At 47.6% G+C, this 22,592-nt stretch overlaps 9 protein-coding genes across 11 annotated transcripts; 6 read left to right on the top strand and 3 right to left on the bottom strand.

Moving 5' to 3' along the window:
* Positions 1 to 330: 330 nt before the first annotated feature.
* Positions 331 to 1,166, top strand: E1B28_013499 (uncharacterized protein; the record flags this gene model as incomplete). Its single annotated transcript, XM_043158660.1, has 7 exons — positions 331 to 374; positions 432 to 466; positions 529 to 561; positions 618 to 750; positions 808 to 869; positions 940 to 1,037; positions 1,089 to 1,166. 7 exons carry the CDS (start codon positions 331 to 333, stop codon positions 1,164 to 1,166), a joined length of 483 nt encoding a protein of 160 aa, XP_043004013.1.
* A 57-nt stretch (positions 1,167 to 1,223) lies between these two features.
* On the top strand, positions 1,224 to 1,660 carry E1B28_013498 (uncharacterized protein; the record flags this gene model as incomplete). Its single annotated transcript, XM_043158659.1, has 4 exons — positions 1,224 to 1,422; positions 1,472 to 1,487; positions 1,546 to 1,588; positions 1,640 to 1,660. 4 exons carry the CDS (start codon positions 1,224 to 1,226, stop codon positions 1,658 to 1,660), a joined length of 279 nt encoding a protein of 92 aa, XP_043004012.1.
* A 1,361-nt stretch (positions 1,661 to 3,021) lies between these two features.
* Positions 3,022 to 5,186, bottom strand: E1B28_013497 (uncharacterized protein; the record flags this gene model as incomplete). The annotated part of the gene is made up of 13 exons (XM_043158658.1): positions 4,962 to 5,186; positions 4,578 to 4,908; positions 4,264 to 4,525; positions 4,181 to 4,214; positions 4,062 to 4,124; positions 3,946 to 3,999; positions 3,821 to 3,894; positions 3,710 to 3,768; positions 3,533 to 3,656; positions 3,408 to 3,475; positions 3,312 to 3,349; positions 3,115 to 3,258; positions 3,022 to 3,057 (listed from the first exon to the last, which is right to left on the bottom strand). The coding sequence occupies exons 2-13, from the start codon at positions 4,624 to 4,626 to the stop codon at positions 3,022 to 3,024; spliced, it is 1,005 nt and encodes a 334-aa protein (XP_043004011.1). The 5' UTR covers positions 4,627 to 4,908; positions 4,962 to 5,186.
* An 808-nt stretch (positions 5,187 to 5,994) lies between these two features.
* Positions 5,995 to 6,156, bottom strand: E1B28_013496 (uncharacterized protein; the record flags this gene model as incomplete). Its single annotated transcript, XM_043158657.1, has 1 exon — positions 5,995 to 6,156. The coding sequence occupies one exon, from the start codon at positions 6,154 to 6,156 to the stop codon at positions 5,995 to 5,997; it is 162 nt and encodes a 53-aa protein (XP_043004010.1).
* A 943-nt stretch (positions 6,157 to 7,099) lies between these two features.
* Positions 7,100 to 9,543, bottom strand: E1B28_013495 (uncharacterized protein). Its single transcript, XM_043158656.1, has 11 exons — positions 9,086 to 9,543; positions 9,004 to 9,031; positions 8,739 to 8,951; positions 8,547 to 8,672; positions 8,348 to 8,496; positions 8,184 to 8,291; positions 7,929 to 8,127; positions 7,836 to 7,871; positions 7,768 to 7,780; positions 7,550 to 7,708; positions 7,100 to 7,492 (listed from the first exon to the last, which is right to left on the bottom strand). Exons 1-11 carry the CDS (start codon positions 9,279 to 9,281, stop codon positions 7,283 to 7,285), a joined length of 1,437 nt encoding a protein of 478 aa, XP_043004009.1. The 5' UTR covers positions 9,282 to 9,543; the 3' UTR covers positions 7,100 to 7,282.
* A 63-nt stretch (positions 9,544 to 9,606) lies between these two features.
* E1B28_013494 (uncharacterized protein) lies at positions 9,607 to 12,095 on the top strand. Its single transcript, XM_043158655.1, has 13 exons — positions 9,607 to 9,832; positions 9,886 to 10,176; positions 10,225 to 10,248; positions 10,300 to 10,430; positions 10,480 to 10,581; positions 10,638 to 10,803; positions 10,859 to 10,927; positions 10,980 to 11,042; positions 11,096 to 11,248; positions 11,298 to 11,321; positions 11,378 to 11,490; positions 11,542 to 11,663; positions 11,727 to 12,095. The coding sequence occupies exons 1-13, from the start codon at positions 9,785 to 9,787 to the stop codon at positions 11,912 to 11,914; spliced, it is 1,494 nt and encodes a 497-aa protein (XP_043004008.1). The 5' UTR covers positions 9,607 to 9,784; the 3' UTR covers positions 11,915 to 12,095.
* A 71-nt stretch (positions 12,096 to 12,166) lies between these two features.
* On the top strand, positions 12,167 to 13,827 carry E1B28_013493 (uncharacterized protein). Its single transcript, XM_043158654.1, has 6 exons — positions 12,167 to 12,322; positions 12,373 to 12,447; positions 12,506 to 12,648; positions 12,702 to 13,267; positions 13,323 to 13,516; positions 13,573 to 13,827. The coding sequence occupies exons 1-6, from the start codon at positions 12,280 to 12,282 to the stop codon at positions 13,665 to 13,667; spliced, it is 1,116 nt and encodes a 371-aa protein (XP_043004007.1). The 5' UTR covers positions 12,167 to 12,279; the 3' UTR covers positions 13,668 to 13,827.
* Positions 13,828 to 15,806: 1,979 nt separating this feature from the next.
* Positions 15,807 to 19,735, top strand: E1B28_013492 (uncharacterized protein). Of its 3 annotated transcripts, none has more exons than XM_043158651.1 (7): positions 15,807 to 15,895; positions 15,963 to 16,303; positions 16,399 to 16,893; positions 16,946 to 17,155; positions 17,202 to 17,524; positions 17,582 to 17,738; positions 17,794 to 19,735. In XM_043158651.1, the coding sequence occupies exons 2-7, from the start codon at positions 16,124 to 16,126 to the stop codon at positions 19,495 to 19,497; spliced, it is 3,069 nt and encodes a 1,022-aa protein (XP_043004004.1). In that variant the 5' UTR covers positions 15,807 to 15,895; positions 15,963 to 16,123; the 3' UTR covers positions 19,498 to 19,735. The 3 variants fall into 3 exon arrangements, with proteins under 3 accessions (XP_043004004.1, XP_043004006.1, XP_043004005.1); XM_043158653.1 differs by having other exon boundaries at positions 15,963 to 16,893; positions 17,794 to 18,182; positions 18,234 to 19,735; XM_043158652.1 differs by having other exon boundaries at positions 15,807 to 16,303; positions 17,794 to 18,182; positions 18,234 to 19,735.
* A 187-nt stretch (positions 19,736 to 19,922) lies between these two features.
* E1B28_013491 (uncharacterized protein) lies at positions 19,923 to 21,137 on the top strand. The gene is made up of 2 exons (XM_043158650.1): positions 19,923 to 20,483; positions 20,539 to 21,137. The coding sequence occupies exons 1-2, from the start codon at positions 19,991 to 19,993 to the stop codon at positions 21,045 to 21,047; spliced, it is 1,002 nt and encodes a 333-aa protein (XP_043004003.1). The 5' UTR covers positions 19,923 to 19,990; the 3' UTR covers positions 21,048 to 21,137.
* The last annotated feature ends 1,455 nt before the right edge of the window (positions 21,138 to 22,592 follow it).

The following is a 22,592-nucleotide window of genomic DNA, read 5'->3' as shown; positions in this document are numbered from 1 at the left end:
TTGATGCTGCGGCCTTGAACAGCTTTGGCTTTGGCGTTCTCGGTCATATTACGCGAAAAACTTGAATCACGATGGCATCTGTCATCTCCCATCTCAAAGATATCAAGAATCAATATCAGATTTGAAGCTCACCGAGTTGGTGCAGCAGTACTACCACCATCGTAAATGCATCTTGAGAATTTGAAAATCATCAGCAGAATTCACGAGGTAAATCAGTCATTTGTTTCAAGGTCACTTACTTCTAATCGAACAGTTCTTTCCCTCCTACCACCTTTCATTATCCACCCTTTATACATCCATTGGCACAAGCCTCGACCTTCTCGGAAGCCAATGGAGTCGAAAGGTTATTTCCCAGGTGAAACGGACGGTAATGGGTGAGTGTTGTGATTCAACGTCACAGTTCATGGTCTTATTACTTGGGTTGTTGTCAGTCACTTGTGCCGTTACTGGCACTTAGCTGCACTAAGTTCGTATCGGTTCCATCTCCATCACCGTGCCCTTCGATAATACTGATACTTGCTCACCCAGCACTGATGCTCCTGGATCATATCTATACGCTAGGTTCGTGTTACACCAGGATTCATCTTTCCACTATCACTCAGTGACCTGCCCTCCAGACGTTGAGATCAAGCATCTATGGAAGCGAAGGGCCAAAATCAGTGCTTATTTATTCTTCGTCCATCGCTACTTCAACCCACTCGCAGCCACCTTTTCCGTCCTTTCGGTATTCATCCCGAGCCTTCCTGTGAAGTAATAATCCTGACTCACCAAAATATCGATGGTTGAACGCTAAAATCATCTCTCAAGTTGTTATGCGTTGGTATTCTCTCGAGAAGCTTTGTTGATATTCGCTCAGGTTATGGTTGTCGGTGAGTAACGGCTGCTCTTGATATCTGAAATCCACGCACACAACTGTACTCATGCATGAATATGCCGCAGTCATCCTTACACTTCGAATTTACGCCTTATACGGCTGCAATAAACGCCTACTTTGGTTTATGATTGTTGTGCAGCTCGCACTGATCGTGATCGTTTGCGTACGTCCCTTTCATGACGTCGGATACTCCAACCGTGTTCAATCTAAACAGATTTCTACCTTTATCGGCCATAATGATCAACCTCAGACGAAGGGGTCTTGTAATACTGTATTGGATCAAGAAACGTGAGTGATATCGACAGGATGCACTATCTCAGTTTTTAATTGGGCTCCTAGTGCTACCCGTATGCTGCAACCTCTATATATCTGCATCTTTGGCTCACCGCTCAAAATATTCATAGGACAAGCTCGCGCTTGGATGATGCTTCTCATTTTCGATACACTCGTTTTCTTGTTGGCCACGTTTAATGCCATCAGGACTTGGAGGGAACTCAAGATTATCCGCCACATGAGAGTCTCCCTCCACGTTATCCTCCTACGAGATGGTGGGTCTCTTCATGCCTCGATGTATGTCAGGTCTGACATTAGTTTCAGGCGCTGTATATTTCGGGTGCGCAGTTCCCATTCACTGATGTTCTCTTTGGAGCTCAAGGACAGACCTGTGGCAGCTTCATGTCCATCGCTAATCTTGTCAATATCTTGACCTTCTATGTACGCCGTCCGTGCTATAACATGCGTTAAATGATCTGACGATTTTTGTAGTTTGCAGAGGTTCGTGGTTGATCAGAGTTCCCGTTAACAATGGTGTTAACGATCGGTTTGTAGGGTTGTATGAGAGGTGGACTGGCCCCAGTTGCAAGCAGGTAGTATCCTCGTTCCTATCGTCCTCATCCGATTATTGAGAATACCCTTAGCCTCTCGATAACGCTTATATCTCGTTTGATGTTAAATCTCCACGAAGTCATGGATATCGGGATCTATATGGGCTCATGGAGTTCTACCACTAGCCACCCGCAGGTGGAAACACACATGGTGTTTAACCGGCCGTGTCAGTCTCAATGGGTTTGACAAGCTGAGACCCTGAATGAAGCTTCTTGCGCCCCAACCAGACGACTACCCGAGCACTACTGCAAACTCAGGCTCGAAAGCAAGGTGAATTTGACATGTAGATCGAATAAACTAAGCATGTATCTCACTGGACAGACATGAGCATCTCTAGTGTAGTTGAAAGGCAAGTGGCGGAGGAACACTGAAGCGCCACCCCGCCCCGGATCCATAATTTTATGCACAAGTCGATTGTGGAATGTCCAGCCGCACATTTGGCCTCAGTATAGGAACAATCAAGCGCTATGGAGAGGAACTCGCAGTAGAGGTAGTAAACACTTAGTGAAAGAGTCCTAAGCACCGATCTGATAATAATAACACTGAGAACATGAGAGGTCCCGATCTTCAATCAATAGTTGCACACGGGAATTATCAGTGTCGGAGTCGTAGATCAATCGATCAAGTCCGCTAGATCCCGTTGAGGGTCCATGCTGTGTATCTATCCATCACCGTGCACCATGTCGAAATCGCTGTCGAAATCAAGCTCGGCAGCTTTTCCCCCTTCCATTTATGCTGCTCCGAAGTCACCACTTCAAGAACAGATCTTGTCGTAGGGACTACCAAATCCCGCGAACAGATGCAGTCCTTCAGGGCAAAGACGTCATGATTTGTAGTTTAACCTCTCCTGCCGAGCATGTAAACATAACATTTTGTAGTGAGCATTACAAGCCCGACCGAGATACGCCCTCCAATCCTCCCATAGTTTTGGCCTAAGGGCAGGTGAGGCTTTAAAGACGCAGGGGACGCAGGGATCCCAACGAGAGAGCGACGTTTACAAGTAGTTGGGGACTCGGACAAGGATAGAGGATGTGAATGTTGGAGATGATTGATTTTTGCTCTTGCGTCCGATATATCAAGCACCTTCCTCATTAAGGTTTACTTCTCGAGGCAAGTTTTGACACCATTATTGAAGATAAGTTAGACATAGGATATTATTTGGGGAACATGACTGCCTTGCGACCTGCGCACTCGTATTCATCAATCGTCGGAATGGCGGTATAAGTTGGGCTCTGGTTCTGCCAAAAATGAGAGCGGCTAAATCAAGCATATTCGGGACACATATTCCCGGCAAGAGTCTGAATGTCATAATGGATCAACTTAACACAGGTCGCAAGGAAAGAACAGGATGATACCTTTTTACTATTGCTCGGAGCTTCTTTTCGAACTGATGGGTTAGAGAGGGGGATATTTTCCGGGCGTGGCATCGGGTACGATGGGTGTCGATCGCTATCTACTTTCCGGCGATTCCCAAAGCAATACCAAGCTCGAATTATGTCCTGAATAGCGGTGTTAGTGTGAATCTTACTGAGAGAACGCAACGTCGACCGACCCTGTGAGTTCCGAAGATGAGTGCTGCAATCGACGGCACTAGAAAACGCCACGCTCAGGTTGTCGGACCACAAGCAAAGAATTTCGATGCACTTACTGAAGTGAACCACAACCATGCCCAGAAAATCGAAGTTCTTGGGGCTTATCTCAGAAAGGATCTCTATTCTATTAGTACGAGTAGTTCAATTAGTACCACACCTAGACGCAAATTTAGAAACGTACATCAGCGCAAGCGTAGGTCCGACGCTGAAAACAAAGATTCTGAATACCATCGTGCCGTTGCCTGGACTGTGACGGATTATTTGGAAACTTTCCCAGTTTCTGTACAACATGATGCCTAAGGCAACTAAAATCACCTTGAGTTCGGTGCGCCACGAGTGAAAAGTATGAGCATCGAACCTTCCAACCCCGTCAAGGAGATTACACCTAATGCGTAAAATACGGCACTGATTTTGAAGCTGTAGATGGATAAGACCAAGAAATTTTCAAAGGAAACACGCAGGGACGCACGATATACGATCCGTCACATTGCAGTACATCGGCGCTGGCGTTCTAGCGATCAGTTCAGGGTTTTTGATGCCGATCTACGAGGAATCGGTTTCCAAGGCCAATGCTTTCAAGAGAAAGAAGCATACCACTAGGACTTCGATGAGTATCGTAAGGAAAATGCCAAGCGGCAAGAAAATGAACTGTAGGGTTGCGAATTAACATGGGACCCCGCGATGGCAAATTTGGAGCAAGTTTTCCTCACAATCAGGGGGGTTTGAGTTTGTGGCCGACGGTGTTCGATGGTGGCCCGAATGACAAGATAGACCTTGATGCCGTAGATTAGTGGGTTTCATCGCTGGATCATCCAGAGGAAATAATTACATGGACAAGAAGGGCCAGGTTCAAAAATTCCATACTGGAAAGACCTTAGATTAGGCGTTTATAACCGCACCGTGTATACGCACTATGGTGGAAATGCATAAACTAAACCTGCTTGAAGAAGGCACAGTGCGTATGGTGGTGGTTTGTCGTCGAATTGACGTCCTGATAGAAAAAGGAGGCCGTACGCAATGGTCCATAAGATCCAGCTACCCATAAATATGAACCATATCGGAGCTCGTCTGACACGACCGGAAAGAACAGCAGTGCTGACGACCAAGATATTCAAAACAAAAGCAAGTATTTGAAGCGCGTTGAAAGTCCAGACTTTGCTGAAATCTACGGGATCTATTACGAAATGAAAGTCGGCAATAGCGGTAGAAGGAAAAACACTTCGAACCTTGAGCTCGGGTGACTTGACGAATGAATGGCTGGATGGACACTGACATGATATATCCCCTGAGACTTGCGGGGGGTACGGTAGAATGAGGGCGGGAAGTCAGAGGCTACCCCGTAATTTTTATGTATTTGCACCCATCGGATGATGGGAAAAAGTTAGTGATATGGAAAGTGGAGAAGATCAACCTGATGATGGCAGCCCGGCATGGAATAACCCATCAACACCTTCTCTGAGATCTCGATCGCGCTCCCAACACATCGCCTCATCGCCTGATCATATGGGACCACACTCAAACCGGTGGGACGTGGACTTTTCGTTAACTTCCAGTTGACTTCCAGAGTGGGTGAGGGAATACCAAGCAGGCAGAGAATGCAAAGCACTCACTCCTGTGTCTAAACAGGCTGGAATAATCATGCGCTATGGATTTGGACGTAGTTGAGATAAACACCCGTTACCACGGAGACAGGATGATTGAAGCCCGATTCGTACTGAAAACACGACATTCGACTTCATAATGACAACGCGAAACATTTCCAGCCATCCCTGTAAGTGTCGTCGTCGGCCAGTTATAGTCAGCCAGTGAGTGGTTGAGATTACTGCGAAGAGATTCAGTCGCAAGAAAATTAGTGCGTGTGGGTTTTGCATGGTCAATCAAAAGTCAAGCGAGGCCAGGGCACACCGGCATTCAGTATGAGAATAATACGGCCATAGCGCCTTAGAATCTCCGGTTCTCAGACGGGTTTGTAGCAGTAACAATGGACGGAAGCATCGGAAAATGATTCCAACAGAATCGCAACTTACGTGAGTAAAATTAACATAATGTTTCACAACGACAGCCTGTTACTTCTCAGATGGAAACCTCCGGTATGTTACATAAGACAGAAATCAAGATGCGGCTGCGGCAAAGTAAGTTGACAACATTCCCGAGTCCAACCATGTCGCTCCGCCAGATGCGAGTTGCGATGGATTTACTGTGTGTGGTATGTGGACCAACGGGGGACTGCTGGTGTGTACACGAGGGCTTGACAATGAAAGTTTATTCGATCTCTTCATGACTCTCTAGTATCAAGAACATCGGTCGATTCGAGCATCAATAGCAAACTACGTGCACCTCACATTAGATCTCCTCGTCATCCTCGAACCTGAAGCGTGAATACAGCATTCAACATCGTACCGACAATCCCCGGCCATTGGCAGGTCTTAAACATTAGTTAAGAACTTGGGGAAAACGTACACTGATCTTTCCAGATTTATGCTCCTGTTACTGTGCGCAAAATTCCTGTACCTTGGGGTTTACATGCTTCGATGTTCTGAACGATTCCATAGAAGGGATGAACAAGCTGCGTAAACGTAACGCGTTGACCATGAATCGAAGGGAATTATAAAAGAAAACTATTTCCCACAGTTACAGTATCTCCTATCCGATACGCGTCGTCACTCTCTCGTACAGCTTGAACGGCCTTTTTCTCCATCCTCGCGCGTCATATCCATTTGGCTGCAAAGTTTCTTCAAATGGATCTTCTGGGCCATCTATTGGCAATGTCAAGACATCCTCTTTACCTCTCTGTGCCCCTCGCATGTACCGATTGCGAACAGAAACATCACGAGAATGGTGCCAATCTGCACGAGAGACCTAAGATCGAATTTCGGAAATGAGGTCGAGCCGTCGAACTTGTTCCTCGCGTTCGCAGCGAACAGGGCCTTTGCGGCGAGCTCGGTGTCGGTAGACATGGTAAAGTAACTAATATTCCCACGAGAAGGTCAACCTTCTACTTACAACTCCGTCGATATTCCGAAGCCGAAACAGCCTAACCATTCTTATGCGCAGCCTTGTCGTGGTTATCTGATTCGAATTGGCGGGTCGTTGATGTCCGAATTATTCATTTTTTGGTCGTGGAAATCAGTTTGGGACTATTACCGTTTTCTAGTTGGTGGGTGTAGGCCTACAGACGTTTGTCGACTCCCCGCATCGCCTATTTTAGATGGTCTGAAACAGAGTAAGGATGAAAGGCAAGATTTATCGCAAGGCGTATCTCATGACATTTCGTGGGACTTTGGATAGCTATAGGCACTTTGTCTGGCTGGGTATTATAATTCTCTCTATCTCAGCCCACAGAAATTCATTCTTTTTCCGCCTGTGTACTTGACTGTAAGAACCTTTTTTGTGCTGAAAACTGCAGTCCTCGTCGTCCTTATTCATCCGGTCCTTGTATGAATCCTCCGCCCCTTTTGCAAACCTCACTGGACCGTCTAGTAGTCTCCCGCCATCGGTATCCCCTGACCCTGGTCCATGCTACCGTACTATGTACAAGTGTCTGACTATCATCTGTTCGAATCCTGGTCACTAATATTCGAACTATCCATCGGACATCGACATACGCCTTGAGCTGTCCGTACTCTCCCGTCACGTTTCATTCACGGACCTGAGTGAGAAATGCCGCTCTTTCTATGAGCTAGAGCCACTTTTCACGGGAGGATACGTATCTGCTTATTCCAGAGAGATTAAAACAGATAAATTTGTTAGGCTTATTCTTCCCACTTTCGCTTTCAGATACGTTGTGTAGCGCTGTGATCGCCTTTCTCCGCGAAATTTCTATCTCGGCTGTGCTAATACACGCTTGATATGATGAATTCGATCAGGACTGGACAATATCTATCTAGCTAGAGCACACTCAACGTCACTCAGCACAGGCGATGATCTCAACTCAATGGTGTATGGTTCTGAGTCCTCTGAACGCTTCACCTATTTCAAGCGCACGTCTCCCCTCTAACCACAGCATCGCCTCCCGATATGTTCTAGGAACTACTTTCCTAGTTTCAGTGCCGTGCTCCTTGCACCATGTGAATCTGAACTCGTTCGTTATCTGTTCAGACCCCGTTTCGATGTCCACAACATTCGCTGTTACGCCAACATGCTGGGTAGATGAATATAAGGTATCTCCGAACAGATCGTTTGATGAGAAAAGACTTACGATTAGCATCGGGTAGTGTTCTGAACTCGTGGAGTGTAGTATGTAGGAAGTCAAGCGTAAAATGGACCCGATCGGAACCGGGCGGGCGAAGGAGATGCCATCGAGTGCGAGGAAGCGTACAGGGCCTTTACTGAACAGACTAGCGTTCAGGAAACCGAGCTGAAATAATGACCATGAGCACATATCCAAAAAAGGCCAGTAGAGGTATGGTAACGCACTTCATACGCCAGTCTACAAGCCTCATTGATTTAAGACACGTTACGGATCAGTCCAATCTGTTCCTCACCTCATAAGATAACCTCCGAATATCTTTCCATGGAGACTGTCATGATGTGAAATCCTGAGTATTGCACAGGAGCGAGGAACCATCAACTCTCACTTTCTTTCCTGAGGAAACATAAGCATACATTTCTCTGCTCTCGTATCGCTCATATAGACAAGATCATCGTCGAATTCCTGATGTTCTTTCTGTTGGCTGTACTTGAGGTAGGAAGAGTGCAGTGCTGCTGCCTCAACTGAACTGGGAGGAACCCGCGATAAGGAGCGCTGGGCGTTTGTTAGGCGTTTCGCCTTCAAGGCTGATAGATGTAAATCAGAAAATGTTTCGGTATAGATGGTGATCGAGAGGGCGCACTTTCGCCCATCGCGTACAGCGCTTTCTCCTCTGGCGTGGAGATCATCAAAGGGTTTACTTGTCGCGCCTTGTGAGTGTTGGCATCTCTGCATACCATGGAGAATCGGCCTACGGGGTCGGGTTTAGCATCATTTGCCGTACGGGAACATTGTCTTTGCGGTCACCTAACATGATGGTTTCATCCTTTTCTTCGAGACTTCCCGGCATCGTTTCCATCTTGACGACGACTTCCATCGAGCTTCTCCCGGTATATATCACCTCACCGCTCAACCGGAGATCCCGCTGAGGGTTTAACTGACCGAGCATATCAAGCCTAAACGAGTAAGCACTGAAGCCGCGAATATTGTTGGACGCGCCTCGCACCTTTCGACGGCAGCTGTAACGATATAAAAACCTCGCTCGTGTATTTTCCCCAGTGTCTGCACTCCCGGACCCAACATGTGTTTGTACGCTATGGAACCCGCGAGGGAGTCGAGATGTTCCATGAGCCTATGCGAAGAGGAAATGGTGTCCCGTCAGGTACCGGAATAACATTCGACTACAATTCAAGCCTACTTTCCGGTTCTAATACCTCCGGAAGCGTTTGTGTACTTGTCGTACAACTCGGTCGAAGAGCTAAATGGGAGAACGATTTCTGTATAAGAGTCGTGCATGTTGCGAGGTGTTAAGTCTGGGGGTTGATTCGATGATGATGAGGTTGCCATAGAGGTGGGTTCTGATGTCAATAGGACTTCCGACCAGAGTCTACGGGGTCTGATTGGTACAAGCCTGTAAAGGGTAAGTTTGGTTTGAAGGCGAGACCCATTGAAGGTAACCATACGAGTTGTATTCAGGATTGGATCTCTTTCCTGTAACATAATTATCAGTGAACAGTTCCCACACACAAGGGGTTTTCGCCTCACTGACGGCCTCGAAAAGACTGTCTATGGAAGCGACATCTTGAGTTTCTTCTGCAATGGAATGTGACACCGCGCCTGAAACAGAGTCCGTTCCTGGTCGGTTTTCGCCCAAGTTTGTCGCCGAAGTGAAAGTGAATGGACGAAGTTGTAGAAGGACGTTACGAGATGAAATGAGAATATGCCCAGAACGGCGGAACATATCAGAAGACCAAAAGATCTGTCAGACTGGCGCCAGTGCTGCTGTACCTGTACCACCGCCAGTGATATATCAGGACTGACTGATGTTTTTTTCTTTTTTTTCGCTGAAGGACCCAATAACCACAGCGGATTAGAGTGCTTGACTACGGATTGCCTGCAACAAGAGCGTAGGTCCAGTCTTGTGGGTGTTCGTGAGTATTTACAGCTGCTGCGAATAATAATCCACTTATAGCGGTCAAATTCGTTCATTTGATGGTTTGTCGGGATCTTGATCTGACACCTTGACAGCACTGCTGAAGCTTAATAGCATGACAGCGTTACGTATACCCGTTTCTGAACCTTTCCTCCTTTCTTTCCCTCTTTCTTCCCTTCAGTTCGCCCCTACGGCGGGTCGTAGAACGAGTACGCCTTTTTCAGTCGGAATCCCTGCGCTAGAACGCAGCCTTGGTCTCTTTCACTCGTTCTTTTCGTTCCTTCTTTTACATCGGTGTTGGGAAAAGAGAAATGGCGTTGTCAGCGAGTGCGCGGTTCAAGACGAGGCTCAGTGCTCTTGTATATGCCACAGCTTAACTGAAATCGCCCAAGGCTGACAATCGTCTATCTAGGTTACTCGTATCACACGAAATCGCCTTACATTTGTCTTCTTTCTATTTGGTTTCTTTCACTGCTTTGTTCAGGGCATGATCCAATCGTTCCAATTCACTCTTGACGCGGAATACAGCTCTTTCTTCACGTCGATCACAAAAGCCGCCCACGTTGGCCCCGGAAATCATACTGAGGTCATTCAACACGGGGACAGACATCAACTCAGGCTTTGCGATGATCTCCCACATAATGACGGTTCTTGCACAATCATTTTCGATTCAAACGATCCCAAACCGATCGATATCGACCATGTAAGCTACCCATTTGGTTTGAAAACAACCTCGTTGACACCTTGCAAGAATTCTGTTGGTCGTGGATTGATCGTGAGTCGTACCATTCGCTTGCTCGTTCTGAGATGAACAAGGCTACCGTAGGTGAAAGAAATAATTGGGAAATCGGACACTTCTGCGATAAACACTCTCACTGGCGTCACCTTGCAATCCCCAAAAGGAAGCGTCGCTCTTTCGCAAACTTGTGTCAACATGCTCCTCTTGCCTGCACAACGGTACGACTCCTTATCTCTAAATTGTCCGGCCCTCATGGACAACCATCAGGACGCAGAATTCTCGCAGAGAAAGCCTTGCATTCATGCTCATACAATTTTGGCTCTTTGGGATTTCTCTGATGGCGATGATACGAGATTCTGTCCCACATGTGTGAGTATTCGCATTTCCCCTCCCATTTTGTGAGCCTATCGATGATGTCCTTGCAGTTTGACAGGGCTGAGTGCTCGAATGCTCCTTACTGCCTGGTCTACATATGCCTTGTGGCGCTCTCCCCAATATGAGCAAGTTTACCGTTCTTTGATTGAGACGGCTGGTACACCGTGTTCATTTGAAATATTCGGAGAGTACTTCCAAACCCGATTGAAATACGAGGTATGTTATCGTTCCGTAGTCCCGCGCTTGAGCCATAACTCACTATTTTTCTCAGATAATTGATGCCGTTCTGAATTGCACCGCACTTGCGATCGCTGCCTACTTGTCGCTGGCTTTGTTGAAGGTATAGTTTTTGCAACCTCGCTCCCCATCCACATGGTTGAATTATAGGCCAGCGCTACAACGTAGAGTCCTTCAATTACGTCGGGGCTCCTCCCAAGATCATTAGGATTCATAGGGTGAGTTAGGGTTTGTGTCTGCTCATTCTACATAGGCTCACACCAGCTCCAAGTATTTCATGGCAGTGAAAGTGTGTCTACAACTGGAGGCGTTTGTTTCTCTCACTGCATTCGGGATGTGGACGGATCAAATCTTTAACACATACGTCGGGGAAATTACTGACTATTTCAAACTGTTCGAGGCCATTTTCATTATCTGGACTATTGTACGTTTCGATTATTTCCACCGGTATCATTCGAGCTCACCCCTCAAAGCTTTTGGTTCCTTGGATAGTAACGGCGAGTATCATACGAGCCAGGTTCATTTCATCACACTAACGACTAGCATCATTCAGGGATGGTACGGAATACGTTACGAGCATCGCAGGGCCACGGTAATCTTTATTGCTGTGGCCTTCGTTTTCATTGCTTCTTCGACCATGCTGTTTTCTTCTCAAGTTTATCGATGGTGAGGGCAGTGAACTGATTGTGAAAGTTCTCTCACTCTTGATTTGGTCAGGACTTATTACTCTTGGCCGAACTTTGCATGCTACGCCACGGCCTCTCTCGTCTTGCTCGTTGCAAGCTTCGTATTGGCTATCCTCTGCCGTATGAATTTTGATCAAGGTCTTTCGCAATATCGTACGTGATGTTGATTAATTTCCTCAATACGTGCACCCTAATTGTGTTTGTGCACTCTCTCAGTCCACGCTGAAGCGGCGTTAGCTGGTTCAGACTTTGCTCAAGAGACCTTTGAGCATGACATCGAGAAGAACACTGTCGGAGGCATGTCAGATGAGAAATCTAAGGTTTCTTCAGTAGTCCCTGTTCCGACTTACTACACGCTGCCTACGTTACCCATGAATTCATCGGGGAATAGTGGTCGCTCCTAGTGCTATACTGTACTGTACTTCTGCCGATGTCATCTCTGCGCTGCGCGTTAACTTTTTTTTTTTTTGTTGTTTGTTGAAGTTCTTAAATAGTGGATTTATTTGTTACTTATATACCAATTTATGGCGACCACTTGAGCGAAGTTTACGCTTTTACGCTCTTTTGTTTGCAATTGCTTTCCCGAACTGAATCCTGAGTGAAGAACGGGAGTCTAACTTAACTCGATCGTTGGTTATTATTACATAAGGTCAAACCTTAATTCCTTGAGCTGCATAGCTGAGTTCGGCAAAAGCCTAATTGTGCCCTGCTACTCCGGCTTGCAAATTCCTTGAGGTAAGTTATCAAGAATCAAGACTCACCGACGACGATGGCCTCAAGACCCACTGTTAATGTTCGCTCTGGCTCTGGCGGTATGGCGGTACACGTCTCCCCGAATCTTTTTATTAATTCCACCCTTTAGAGGCTTCCACTTCGCTTCCACTCCCAGCAGTTCTGACTGCTCCGATCAGGCTTGATGTCGTTGCTCAAGTCCACAGTGCGTATCTTCCAGAACGCTGATAAAAAGAATATGGATACTCAAGTAGCTAATGTAGAGAGCATTGCCAAGAACAAGAGACAGGCCTATGCCGTCAGCGAGAAGGCTGGCCACCAGACTTCTGCTGAGTCTTGGGGTACCGGTCGTGCCGTCGCTCGTATCCCTCGTGTAGGAGGTGGAGGAACTCACCGCTCTGGACAGGTGCGTATCTTGTAAAAAAAAATTAATTGACTTGTCCTCAAACTCTGAGATAGGCTGCTTTTGGTAATATGTGTCGTGGTGGACGTATGTTCGCTCCTACGAAGACCTGGCGCAAATGGCACGTCAAGGTCAACCAGAACCAGCGCCGATTTGCCGTTGTCTCTGCTTTGGCAGCATCCGCTCTCCCTTCCCTTGTCCTTGCTCGTGGACATCGTATCGAACACGTTGAAGAGGTTCCTCTCGTTGTCTCCAATGACTCCGAGTCCTTCAAGAAGACCAAGGAGGCTGTTGCTCTTTTAAAGACTCTCCATGCCTACGCCGATGTTGTTAAGGTCTCTAACTCCCGTAAATTGCGCGCTGGAAAGGGAAAGATGAGAAACCGCAGGCACCGTCAACGCCGTGGCCCTCTTGTTGTATATAACAAGGACAACGGTATTGTGCGCGCCTTCCGCAACCTTCCTGGCGTTGAAGTTGTCAATGTCAAGAGACTTAACCTTCTCCAACTCGCACCTGGTGGTCACTTGGGTCGTTTTGTGATCTGGACAGAGGGTGCATTCAAGTGCTTGGATGAGGTCTTTGGTACCTTCGACAAGGCGTCCGTCCATAAAAAAGACTACTTGTAGGTCTATCAAAACTTTACCCTTCGTGCATGGGTGCTGAGGGACAACTTCTAGCCTTCCTACCGCCAAAATCTCCAACCCCGATGTTACACGCCTCATCAATAGTACTGAAATCCAGTCTATCGTCCGCCCTGCTGGTCAGAAAGTTCAGAAGCGTCCCTGGACACAAAAGAAGAACCCTCTGGTCAACAAAGCCGTCCTTTTCCGGCTCAACCCTTACTCCAAGACCATCCAACGACACGAACTCCGTGCGTTATGTTCATCTTGGTTATCTCATTGGGGTATTGATCGAATTTGTTTACAGTCAAACAGGAGCGTCTCAAAAAGAAGGGCACGAAGAAGGGCAAGCATGTTTCGTCTGCTGGCGAAGCCTTCTTGTCGACTCTTCATGCTCCTTGAGTGGTTATGTAGTGAGGAGAGACTATGTTCGCATGACATCAATACGTTTCTATGTTTGTTCCGGTACCCTATGAATACATGTTGCGACTAGGGTATTCAATGCCCAGTAACTTGTGGGGGTTTGATGCATGTGAAGGAGTGTCCGCGTATCGTCTCGGAGGTAATGTGAATTTAGACAATTTTATGACTGAGGAACATTCCAGCGGTGATAGATAAGTAGCAGCCAAGCATTTTTGTACAGCCCAAGCCATCGATACGAAGGACTACGATTTCAGCCCAACTGTCGGTGTGTCCTGATTCTCATTTCAAGTAAAATTATGGGCTGAAATCAGAGGCAGCGCATCACCTTGGTTCACTTTCTTGGAGGTGATGGCCACCTTCAATAGTCGGGCTCAAGATCGGGCTCAGCATAACTGTTCGCTTTTAGAGAGCTGGTATTTCCGCTTACTCGCTCAAATGCCCTTTGCATGAATGCAGAGCCTCTCAGAGTCTATCGAAGGCGTGCGACATGAATACATGTCATGACCTTCAAGAACCTGCAGCATCAACCGTAAACAAGATCTTCTGTCTTCTGTGTTCCGTCTTTACTCTTTTTCTCCGCTTGAATTCAGGCGGATCTCGTGGTCGTTCAACTGGGCAGTAATATGCGAACATGACATGGATGAAATGGTGCACTCGACTCCGCCGGTCGAATCTTCCGGAGAAGAGTCATGTCGGTGTCAGCACTCGCTATAACCACCTCCCAATCACAGCCGCAAAAATAACCGCAGGCAAGATGGGGTCCATCATATTGCTAGCCATTGTCCTGATACGCTGTGGATCATCGACTGGGTAGCTGAGATCCTGAGGACTGTCTTGGTGAAAGTCCCAGATCTCGAAGTTGACGTCAAATACGAGCGAGAAAACGACCTCATTATAGATGCACTGATAGGTCTTTTACGGTCGTGGCTATCGAGTTAATATGCCAAGTTTGTGCTTTCTCCGGGGCTTCAAGTTCTTCGCCACCAGGTTGTAATCGGTAAAGCCCTGCCCTTCTGCGCACTGTTATATAGCGTGCTCAATGACTATTGCGTCAGGCGTCTGGGCGGAAAGTTGTCATACCCAGCTGCCAATTCTACGACACAGTGTGACGATGGTGTCGTTAGAGGTATCAGTGTGGCTGCTTTCATTCTCTCCCTCCCCAGAGCGTTCTCATGCCTTGGTGTGAGTTTTTATTTACTATATGATGCATTATGGTCTTGCCCATGGCCAAACCGTTGGTCTATCATACCTTAACTTTAGTATCGTTACCAGTAGCCTCCCCTTGCACCTCGTCCTCACCGCCGCAGTCCGCCCTCTCTTCTCCCGAGTGTTTACTGGAGCAAACTCGCGGCCAATGGCCAACTCATTCTTTGAACTAGAACAATTTAAACATGCCGGATGACCGCGGATTAACTCGCTTCCAAGGATGACCCGAAAACAGCGTTGCGCACGTGGCTCGGTGCGTCACTCCAAAACCGTGACGCCCTCAAATTGCCTCCAGACTTCCTGTCGGACACATCGTTCACCCATCCCCCATCTAATACCAGCAATACCCTCGATCTTGACTTTTCACCTTCATCCCAACTTCTTGACTCAGTTTGCTGTTTCTGCGTCACATCTCTCGGTTATAGGTCATGCTCAGCCTTCGCAGATTTTCTTGGGGACACAGGAGTTGTTGCCGCCCCATATTCTACTAGTAAAAGAAAACCATGGTAGGACTTGTAGAATAAGCCAATATTTTTTTCAGGCTGCCCTCGTTTCTCTGGTCTGGATGTTTGTTCAGGTGCGTTCCTTTTACATCTTCTCGGCCCTGTTAATAATGTTCTCTTCAGTAGCTATAGCTTTATATTTACACCAAGAGACTCAATTCACTCCCTTTATGTCGTTCCTCTCTCAACTCTTGGGTTCAAGCCCATCGTGAAATGTTCACTTTATCCTACCTTGCCACATCCGGGTATCGGTCGGTAACAAGGTCGTCAACTACAAACAGTGTTTTTGTCTTGGAGCTGGTGTCATCCTCCTTGGCTTTTTGTCTTCATTTATCCTTTACGTTTGAGGGCGTTGTCACTCTTCTGTGAACGTGGTTTGACTCGACACTTCCCAATGCTTAATCATTCAATCAGATACGTGCTCTGGATGCCTCAGCTTGCTGTCGTATGTCTTCTGGTGATTTTTCAGGCATGAATGGATTGGAAAATTCAGTTCTGGTGAGTTCCTCAACCTACGAATACTACTTATGGGAAACGATTAAATATGCGCATACACAATTTGCAGTAAATCGCCGATTCCGGCCCGAAACATTTTCGGCCCAACACCGACGCCTTGAAACTGACACGATAACGAGGTCTGCACAACGACGAGCCCACAACAAGAATCGGTCTTTCCTTCCCGTCCCTAGCCATTTTCAGCTTTTCTTTTGCCTCAATATCCATGCTATGCCCCGTCCCGGCCAACCTCCTGCCTCTACACTTAGAAATCGCAATCGAATTAATAACAAAAGTCGGCTCAAAATCGTTCATGGAAACATCGATGCCGACCCAATCATACCCGATGAAGACGACGAGAAGAACCGTTTGTTGCAGAGTGTCGCAGGTGTCGACCAGGAGGATGCAAATGTGGGTGTCCCTCTTCAGCCAATCAGAATCTGCCACAGGCCTCTACCGAGGTGGCAGTGTGTTCCGCGGTTTGGCTGACTAATACTCCCTTTTAGGAACACCACTTGCAAGCCGTTCTATCCGAGGCAGCTTTGCGAAATCACTCAACGCATCGTCTCACCCGTGGCTCTGAGAAGGAAAAGCATACTACTCCCGTCGCATTCATCCCGATACCTGACTCTGCCGGTGTAGTTGATGACTATGAACAGCTTTACCCTCCGAATCGCTGGAAGGATACCGTTGCATATATACAGTTCACTTCCACGACCGAAGAATGCGCAACTGCTGCACTCGCCAACGGCTTTTCATATTACATGGACGAACGTGATATGGACTGGCTCACCAAGAATAACGAGGAAGCTCGCGGTGAAGGAACAAGTGTGCAAGGTGCCTTCTCTTGCTCTGGCACCAGGACGTCTGGGAGGAGTGCAAAAGCCAAGGGGAAGGAACCCGATTCTCCTTCTCCCGTCTCCATGACTGAGGATGAATTTGAATTCGTCATGGGATTGTATGAGAAGATGACTCATGAGAAGACTGAGTTTTTACATCATGTTTGTCCTCTGGCTTTGCGCGTTTTCGAACATCACGCTAACCAATGTAAAGAGCCTAGAAACTGGCATGGCCTTCCCTCCTTTCAGTGATTATCAAGATACTTTCTCCACTCCTCTTCCTCCCTCCACCTTCACATCTTTCAGTTTACCACGCTGGCTTCCCTCGTCCGCACAACTTGTCAGGATAGCACGAGCCGTATATCCGTACTGGAAGGAACGGAGGTTGGAACGAGATGGTCACAGAATAATACCCATCTTGAACGTACGTACCGTTGTATCCGATCCGAATGTAGCTTATTGCTGTACAGTTCGACGAGTCAGACTCACTGAACGAGTCCTACATATGCTTCCGTCGACGGGATGTCAAAGCTGTGCGAAAGACTCGCGCTTCTCAGGTTACCTCTTCGGATAAACTTGCACGACTGCAAGCGGAGTTTACTTTTCCTGTTGAGCTTGCCAAATGTGTTATTAGTCGAGAACAGCTCAAACGGGAAAGTGCACGACAGTCTCAGCACATATGGGAGCAGCGTATCCAGTTTGTGGAACTCCGGCGACGGTACCCTATGCTTGCCGAAAAGATGGACGAGGAATTGCTTGTCGACAGGGAGAGACTATCCAAGAAGCCAGAATTGTATGTGTTTGCCTTTGATATCATCCGGATTCATAGATTTATTATTGCGTTCTCTAGACGTGGTGTCAAGATTCCTCCAAAAGCCGATGTTATCCCTCCTCAGACACCGCAGGTCGTACGCCCAAAAGACCGGATCGCCTCGATTCAGAACAAGATAGAAGGTTTCCTCCAAAAGCACAAGGAAGTAGATCAACATTGGGAGGACGCCATCGATGTAAGCTTTTGTCTCTTCGTTCTTTCAACTGATACCTACGTTTGGTATTCACTAGACCGGTTATGTTCCGCCGCCATCCGCACACCCTTCAAGGTTATTCAAATACATCAACACTTCTGATGCACCCAAAGCCCTCTCACCCGAAGGCGGCGAAGAAATAACTTCAGGCCAGAGCTACCGACGGTCGGTTCGCATGCGGTACGGGAGGGGAGGAAGGATGTTTGTTGACCGAAGAGTTCCGTTCTCCAATGGTTTCTCATCAAGACTCAAGCGTACACGGGAGGACCCCGACGATGACACCATGGATGTCGACTGTGAAGAAGATGAGGAGCATGACAGGAGACTCAAGGAGAGGTGGAGGTTTGACTCTGATGATGGACCTCCTTACGGTCCAAACGGTTCTGATGAACAGGACAGAGCTCTTGTGAACGATTTCGAAACTAGGTCAGTTTTTTTTACTGACCTGACGAATCGATCTTTACCAAATTCTGTCAGTTATATGCGTTGTACTGTCAACCTCCTCTCTGAACCGGATTACGTTTGTCTCCTGCCTGACCCTACCATCATCAGAACCGGACCAGATGGGCGGAAGGAAGCATATCTACCATTTAAACTGGGTCAACCACCGCGCCCTTGTCCCGTGAATTCTAATCAACCCATGATATCGCAGACTGCGCAAGCCGCCGCCTCAGTACCCGTATCTCAGCAAATGAAGATGCAGGTACAGCACGCTACAGCAAACGTGAACATGCTCCCTCAACACATGAGGATATCTGCCGGTCGACGACCGCCTAGTGCTAGCGTGGCTGCCACGGTCCCCATTGCAACTTCGGCATCGCCGCCGAGACAAATGCCCCAGCCTACACACAATGGGACTGGGGGACGTCCTGCGATCAACATGCCTCACGTTGATGCTGTTAATTCTCTTCCGAAGGTGGATGGAACCGCTTTATTGGGAAATGGTTTTGCTTCTATCACGCCAGCACCTTCGTTGCCGCAACCGCAACTTCAGCAGCAGAGTAGTTTGGAAGTAATGGAGCCCCAGACGCCTCAGCAGCAGCAGCGTTCTGGTTGCGAGAGTGGAGAACTCCATAGTTCTCAACAGCAGGAGAATGGTCTCGGCCACAGTATCGGCAACTCCCAACTCAAATACCAGTTAAAACCCCATGATCAGCAACAGCACTCGAACTACTCCGGCGGAATGCTCAACGGTAACCCTGCTGCACATCTCAACGGATATTCGGGCATGCCGACCTATGTCCTTCCGCCAGCGCAACAACAAACATCCGCGTTGAGTCTGCAGCAAGTGCAAAACCTGAAATCTGTATTTGCAGCAGCAGCAGCACCTCAGGTTGGGACTCAAATGTATATGCATCATGTTGTACCATCAGTGAAAGGGAACGGTCAGCCACCCAACGGGATGAATATCAACCTCAAGGTGCCTCCCAATGTTCGACAACAACAAATGCAGTGGCCCGCCAGTGGTGGTGGCGGTTCCCCAGTCATGAACGGAAGTCCACCGATGCAGCGACCAGGGTCAGTTGTGAATGGTGTCCCGGTCGTCAACGGCGTGACCGCGATGTCTCCTCCGCGCACACCTTCCAGTGTTGGGCAGCTTGGGAATGTCGGACTCAACGGACAACATCATCATCAGATGTCTATGTCGCCTCCCCCAATTCGCTCGCCTCAACAGCATCAGTCTTCTCCACGAGTTCCACAGACGCCAGTTATGAGTGCTAATTCGCAAGGAGGCTATTAGTACCTTGACGTTGGATTCTTTTCTCTTTTCTTTTTTTTTTGTGGCAATGGAGATTTTCGTGTCCATGTCGGTGTTTTCTTCCTCTATATTATGCTTGTCAAGTAAATAACAGATACCATTGTACCTTCGAGATTATGTATAGTAACGTTTAAGTCAATCCCACATTGTATCACATACTTCCTCATTACCATTGCTTACAATCGTCAAAACACTTTTCATGCACATCATCAGTCTGCCAGAGGTACATAACTAACCAATTATATATTGTCAAGTAAATAACAGACACCCATTGTACCTTCGAGATTATGTATAGTAACGTTCAAGTCGGTTCGTTATTTCAAAGGGACGGCGCGAAGTTCGAAATAACGGCTGGTCACGAGCCTAAGGTGCGTTCAAGCGCCCCTTTCCGATTCGGGCTTCCAATTTGCCAAATTGGGCCCGAAAACCAAGCTCGTACTTTGACCCCATCCAACGACACTCCCGAAACATCAAAATGCTATACGTCCCGATTGAGCATGTCGAGAGCTGTGAACGCTACTGCCCAGGTGTTTACCATCCTCTCAACATTGGCGACATTCTCAACAGCAGGTATCACATCGTAAACAAACTTGGCTTTGGCACCTACTCTACCGTTTGGCTCGCCCGAGACCAAAGCACATCGAAGTACGTTGCAGTCAAAATCCCTGTGGCAAATGAAACATGCCAAGGCGCAGAGAGGCATATCTTGCGCTTACTGAGCGCTCGAGAGTCACCATTCGAGACATCCCGCCATCGCGATATATTTCCCTTCCTCCTTGACGAATTTCAAGTCGTCGGGCCGAACGGTACACATCGCTGCCTTGTCACTCCTCCTGCTCGAATGAGTGTAGCCGATGCCCGCGATGAATCAGGGGACAAGCCGTTTCAACTGCCGGTAGCTCGTGCAATCGCTGCTCAGCTTATTCAGGCCGTCGCTTTCCTCCATTCTAAAGGGATCGTCCATTCCGGTGTGTGTCCACCTATGTCACGTCCTATCGCTCAACTGAAATAATATCTCATCAGATATCCACAATGGAAACGTTCTGTTCCACCTACCCAACAGTATCGATCACCTCACCCTTGAGCAACTATACGAAAAGATATCATTCCCCGCCGACATCTGGATGCTCGCATGTACTATATTCTCCATACTCGGCCAGGCAGTTCTCTTTCCGGTGCTCTTTTCAAACCCGGATTGGGCGATCAAAGTACACGTCGATACACTGGGTAGGCTGCCTTCAGAATGGTGGGAGAAGTGGGAGAAACGTGCTGAATGGTTTGACGAGGACGGTGAACCAAAGGATGGGCAGCCGCGACAACCTCTGAAAGAGCGATATGAATCCTCCATTCAAGGACCACGGCGGAAGTACGGGATGGAAGAGTTTAGCGACGAAGAAGGAGCTGTTTTGATATCATTACTCAAGTCTATGTTCACGTTCAATCCACGGGACAGGCCAACGGCAAAGGAAGTGTTGGAATCGGAGTGGATGAATAGATGGGCTAGACATCAAAAGATTGTAACGAAGTTGTAGGTTAACATGGCTGGCATTCTCCGTATTCAAGTATAATACTTACAACTATTCGCCATCATTCGCTATCCAACACCCGATACTCAGACGCGGATGGTGCACTTTAATGCGATGGAGATCTTCGTCAGTTGAACCGTCGTTACATAGCCCGGGAACATTGTGTATTCGTCTGATATACGTGTAAAAGGACACAAAAGGGCTATGAACGGCACGCGGGACATAACTATATTCTAGCCCTACCGACAGGGAGAAAACTCCTCCTTCGAGCTGGTGCACTATCGTCACTTCCCACAACCGTCTTCAGCGTCAATCCCACATACTTCCTCCTCATGACCATTGCTTACAATCGTCGAAACACTTTCATGCACATCATCAGTCCAGAGGCACATAACTAACCAATTATATATTTATTGTAGTCAAAGGGCTGAGGGATAGTCGATAAAGCCACGGCCTACCCAGTTCGCGATGCAAGGGCCTGCTTTGAAGCAATGGACATCACCGTTGCTATCTCGAAGGCGGTGGCGAGAAAGATGAGTGTATCACTCACACGCACTGCCAATGGACTCCAACCGCTGGCTTGGGTTTTTCAAGAATATTCACCACGAATATTACGTCCATCGGTTGATCTGCCGTCTGGACTCGCCAGATTGAACAGATGGACCCCTCTGTTGAACTATGCTCTATCGGAAACGTGTTGCTGATGCCCGACTGGTGCCACTGAGTGATTACAATCTTAATCACTGCCAAGATCTCGCCTCCGTCGATACTTGATTTATTCAACACGAAGTTACACCTTTTGACCGCTGATGGTCACTGAGTTGAGGGGCCGAAAGCTGAAGCACTGAATCTTTCACATGGCATCAAACCTCCAATTCGCCGCATCTGAAATCCACGAAAATCTTAAGCTCTCGTTATTACCACCATCTCACTTTCATGGCAAATCGAATCCACAACCGGACCACCGTGGAGGTATCATTCTGCAACCACAATAGCATCAGATTGCAAGATTTTACGAATCGAAACGGATCACATACCTGGATTCGACCTGGAACTCCCTCTGTCTATTGCTTCCCGCGATGCGATCAAGACTCGGCACCTAGTCTCGGGAGCCTTAATTTTCCAAATCACAGTTCACAGGGATAGAAATCAATACAAGGCTAACGTAAGCCAAATATCCAAAACCAAGCGTTGCAATCATTCTCCTGCGCCTTTTTTAGGTGTCTGGCTCCATCATTCTTCAGATGCCATGTTAGTTTCTTGTTGTATGCCATACTTGTCAGATACGTACCAGATACCATTGTACCTCCAAGATGATGTGTAGCATCGCCCAGGCCGCTCCCAGTGTCAGTTCTCTCATCATTACATTATTTGAGGTGCGGCAGCTGGATCTGGAACACATTGAAAACGAAGTCCTGGTGAGGTGCGCGAAGTCACGAAAGAAATTGAATTACTCACTAAGCCCAGGGCGATCAACACGAGCGGCGGCGAGACTTATCGGACATGCAAAACCGTGATTCAACGAGGGCGATGGCACTGGTCGGTTGCCGC

The sequence above is a fragment of the Marasmius oreades genome, chromosome 9 (assembly GCF_018924745.1).
Source record: "Marasmius oreades isolate 03SP1 chromosome 9, whole genome shotgun sequence".
Classification (NCBI taxonomy): Eukaryota; Fungi; Basidiomycota; class Agaricomycetes; order Agaricales; family Marasmiaceae; genus Marasmius; species Marasmius oreades.
Note: the sequence above shows the minus strand (reverse complement) of the source record. Positions and strands in the feature narration are given on the sequence as shown.

Coding starts and splice junctions, on each gene's coding strand:
- E1B28_013495 (XM_043158656.1), bottom strand. CDS start 9,281: ATGTTCCGCCGTTCTGGGCATATTCTCATTTCATCTCGTAACGTCCTT. Junction 8,673..8,738: donor GGAGGTATTAGAACCGGAAA/GTAGGCTTGAAT, acceptor CTCTTCGCATAG/GCTCATGGAACATCTCGACT. Junction 8,128..8,183: donor GCTGTACGCGATGGGCGAAA/GTGCGCCCTCTC, acceptor TACATCTATCAG/CCTTGAAGGCGAAACGCCTA.
- E1B28_013494 (XM_043158655.1), top strand. CDS start 9,785: ATGGCGTTGTCAGCGAGTGCGCGGTTCAAGACGAGGCTCAGTGCTCTT. Junction 11,043..11,095: donor AGATCATTAGGATTCATAGG/GTGAGTTAGGGT, acceptor ACCAGCTCCAAG/TATTTCATGGCAGTGAAAGT. Junction 11,491..11,541: donor TCTTCTCAAGTTTATCGATG/GTGAGGGCAGTG, acceptor TGATTTGGTCAG/GACTTATTACTCTTGGCCGA.
- E1B28_013493 (XM_043158654.1), top strand. CDS start 12,280: ATGGCCTCAAGACCCACTGTTAATGTTCGCTCTGGCTCTGGCG. Junction 12,649..12,701: donor GAACTCACCGCTCTGGACAG/GTGCGTATCTTG, acceptor ACTCTGAGATAG/GCTGCTTTTGGTAATATGTG. Junction 13,517..13,572: donor CATCCAACGACACGAACTCC/GTGCGTTATGTT, acceptor ATTTGTTTACAG/TCAAACAGGAGCGTCTCAAA.
- E1B28_013492 (XM_043158652.1), top strand. CDS start 15,845: ATGTCTTCTGGTGATTTTTCAGGCATGAATGGATTGGAAAATTCAGTT. Junction 17,156..17,201: donor GAATAATACCCATCTTGAAC/GTACGTACCGTT, acceptor ATTGCTGTACAG/TTCGACGAGTCAGACTCACT. Junction 17,525..17,581: donor CTATCCAAGAAGCCAGAATT/GTATGTGTTTGC, acceptor TGCGTTCTCTAG/ACGTGGTGTCAAGATTCCTC.
- E1B28_013491 (XM_043158650.1), top strand. CDS start 19,991: ATGCTATACGTCCCGATTGAGCATGTCGAGAGCTGTGAACGCTACTGC. Junction 20,484..20,538: donor TAAAGGGATCGTCCATTCCG/GTGTGTGTCCAC, acceptor ATATCTCATCAG/ATATCCACAATGGAAACGTT.